Source organism: Antrostomus carolinensis, unplaced genomic scaffold, assembly GCF_000700745.2.
Source record: "Antrostomus carolinensis isolate BGI_N321 unplaced genomic scaffold, ASM70074v2 scaffold28001, whole genome shotgun sequence".
NCBI lineage: Eukaryota > Metazoa > Chordata > Aves > Caprimulgiformes > Caprimulgidae > Antrostomus > Antrostomus carolinensis.
Window position 1 is genome coordinate 2,732 of NW_010296662.1, and position 2,927 is coordinate 5,658.

General features: G+C 52.5%; 1 protein-coding gene across 1 annotated transcript in view; it reads right to left on the reverse strand.

The window, feature by feature from the left end:
• Window positions 1-2,927, reverse strand: part of LOC114819083 (PH and SEC7 domain-containing protein 1-like) — a gene marked incomplete at both ends in the record, with an annotated part of 9,325 nt that overhangs the window by 1,166 nt on the left and 5,232 nt on the right. Inside the window, one exon of the mRNA XM_029087560.1 lies at window positions 790-1,233. Coding sequence (XP_028943393.1) covers window positions 790-1,233 — 444 coding nt within the window. The remainder of the gene's footprint in view (window positions 1-789; window positions 1,234-2,927) is intronic.

Below are 2,927 nucleotides of genomic sequence, written 5' to 3' on the forward strand. Positions count from 1 at the left end.
CCCTGCCACATCACAAGTGCCTCAGCCCAAGACTTTGCTGGAAGGGGGTGGAGTGCAGAAAGGTAGCATCTCAGCCTGGACAAGGTCCCACACAGGGACAGGTTGGAAGTGATGGTGCTGAGCTCCCCCAGCCCACTCCACCAGTGGTGCCAACCAAGGCATGGGGCAGCCATCCTGAGCCCAGGTGCAGGCAGGCATGGAGCAATGTACAAGGAGCCTTTGGTGGGCTGTGCTCATCTCTGCCCTCCATCTCCCAACATACACAAGGCTGAGGAGGTTCAGGAGTCCAAGACAACAGGTACAAGACTACAGGACTATTTCCCTCAAAAAACAGGAGGCTGCTACTCAGATGGTGAGGGGTGGAGCAATATCAGGAAGTCTTGGCCTCCAGGAGGGAAAGGCTGTTGAATTTCTACCGGTATTTGACTTCTGACTGGTCTCTCCCCACAGCTACCATGGATACCGGACCGTCCTGCAAGGGGAACACCACGGGACTGAAGTCCTGGGACTCTCTGCTTGCTAGGCTAGAGGAAACCTCAGCCCTCCAGCATCAACAAAGTTGGCAAAGATGAAAAAGGAGATGTGCTCCCACCAACATGCCCACCACACCACGGTGATCACTAGCCTGATTGGCCACTTCACAGAAAATCCAGCACACCCAGTCCTGACCCTTCCCCTCTTCCCCAACAACACAGTTTAGCCTCTGGCTGCAAAATGCATCACACAAGGTTAGACTCCACATCAAGCCTTGGTGGCCCAGCTGGACAGCAAGCAACTTTGGTCACTCACCTGGTGTTGGAGGCCAAGGGAATACCAAAGCTGTCCTCTGAGTGGCAAGGGCTGTGCCGAGCACCCTTCCTTCGTCTCCCCCGCTCCTCCTCCCTCTCCATCCAGGGGGCATCTGTGGCCGAACTGGTCCCAGAGTCTGGTTCCAAATGAGCCAGAGGAGCAAAGTTCTCCTCAATCAGCTTGGCGCTGTCTCGGATCTGTCCCTGTATTTCTGGGGTGAGGGTTGGGAGGTCAAAAGTGAAAAAGGTCCCATGAGTGTGGGCTGGGGAGGATAGGATGTCAATGGAGTCCAGGCTGGTGTAAGATGTGCCTTTGGCTCGATGGGACTCCATGATGCTCTCAAAATGCTTACTGAAAGAGTCCATGCCATCCTTGGAGAGGCTGTGCCCTAGGAGGAAGGGCACTGGAGACTTGAGCATACCCTGTGTGTCTTGGTCCATGATCCTAGAAACAAAGAAAGTGAGAATAACTGGTCACTGAGGAGGAAGGGATCAAAGCCTCAAAACAAAAGCCCACACGCTGCTCCAGAAGGAAACTGGGGAGGGCAGAAATCTCCTCTGAACATCTGTAGACCTCCAGGAAAATACCTTGCCTGCCCAAGACATTATGGGAGGAGGGACTGGGCTGGCCTCCCTCCAGACATATGCTTCTACTTTAATGTGCCACAGACTTTTGTTCCTTTAGTGGCTCATACTCATAAGAAGCTTATGAGATGGCTACTGCTCCCAGTCATTTGACTTGAGCTTAGATCCAATAAAAGGTTCAAGCACCAGAAGCAGGATGGAGTTCAGCTCCATTTCTAACCAAACCTGGAGATGCCTGAATCTTCCAGGAGCCTTTAGAGCTCCTGGCACTCAGAAGGCTCCTCCTGAAGCTGCTCAGGACAGTGTGACACCTTCCTCCATGAATGCAGCACAGTGCTCACTAACACCTAACTGTAAGGTCTGCTGGCCAGTCTCAGGAGATGTCTGGGACCCAGCACAAGGTGATGCTGAGCCCCACGTTTCCCCCAGACAGAATGGAGTGGTCTTGGGCATCTGAGCTGGCCCATGTCCTAGAGGCCAGGCTTGGTCCTGGCTCATCATCTTGTCAGGGATCAGCCCCACAGGAAGGCCTAGCCTGTCTCCAACACAGGTCTGGGTCCAGCCTGACACAGGAGTTTCTAAACCCTGAAGCCCTGAGTGTTTTGTCCTGTAAATGAGGTGAAGTGCAGCCTGCCCATCTGTCTGAGCACGTGACAGCAGGGACATTTCCAACCCAGGGAACATCAATGCTTTAGCCGTATAAGCACAAACACGGCCCCAAAAGCCCACTTTACTCATAAGCCGCCACCATTTTATTAAAGCAGTAGAAAAGCACCTGCTATGCCACTCTCTCCTCTGATAAAAGGAGAGGAACTGCTCCAGCTTGTCATAACGTTTGTTATGAACAAACAGCTTCGTAAAGAGGGCTCAGAAGATGGTTGCTGTTACAAACACCAAATGATTTTCATTCATTAGCCTTCCCATACTGCTTAAAAACCTCACTCTTATTACTTCAGCAGGCCAAAAGCTGGCAGCTTGACTCCCCCGGAGAGCCGGCTGGCTTCAGGGGGAGCGCAGCAAAGCCAGACGCTGGTAAGCAAGGCAGGAGGGAGGCTGCTCTCGCCCGTCCACCAGCATTTCCCTGGCTGTGCAACACTGCTCAACACTCTCACCATTCCCATAGGAGCACCAGGAGCAACCATCTCTGGGGTGGCTTTCTGGCGAAGACAAGGCAGAAGAAACCTGTTTAGCATCTGCAGATGAGGTTTACAGATGTGAATGTGCATTTACTGTCCTTACCGCCCAGCTGTGTGCTACTAAACCGAGCTAACAACGCTGACTTTGTTTTGCACCTCGAATCCAGAAGGAAGGTGATAGGCTGTGCCAGGGATGACAACACCAGCGGACGGAAGGGAGCTTGTTCCCAGGAAAGGGAGCTTGGCTCATTCTTGTGGTCAAGTATATTGCCACTAAGCCTCAGAAAAAACATAAACTGTTTTTGTCCACACCATCCAAGCTCTGGAAGCAACCTCTCCACCCCGAAATATCAATCGCAAAGCCATTCAACTCCAGAAGGATCTAGCTGCAGTAGCGTGGGTGCAATGCTGCCTGCAC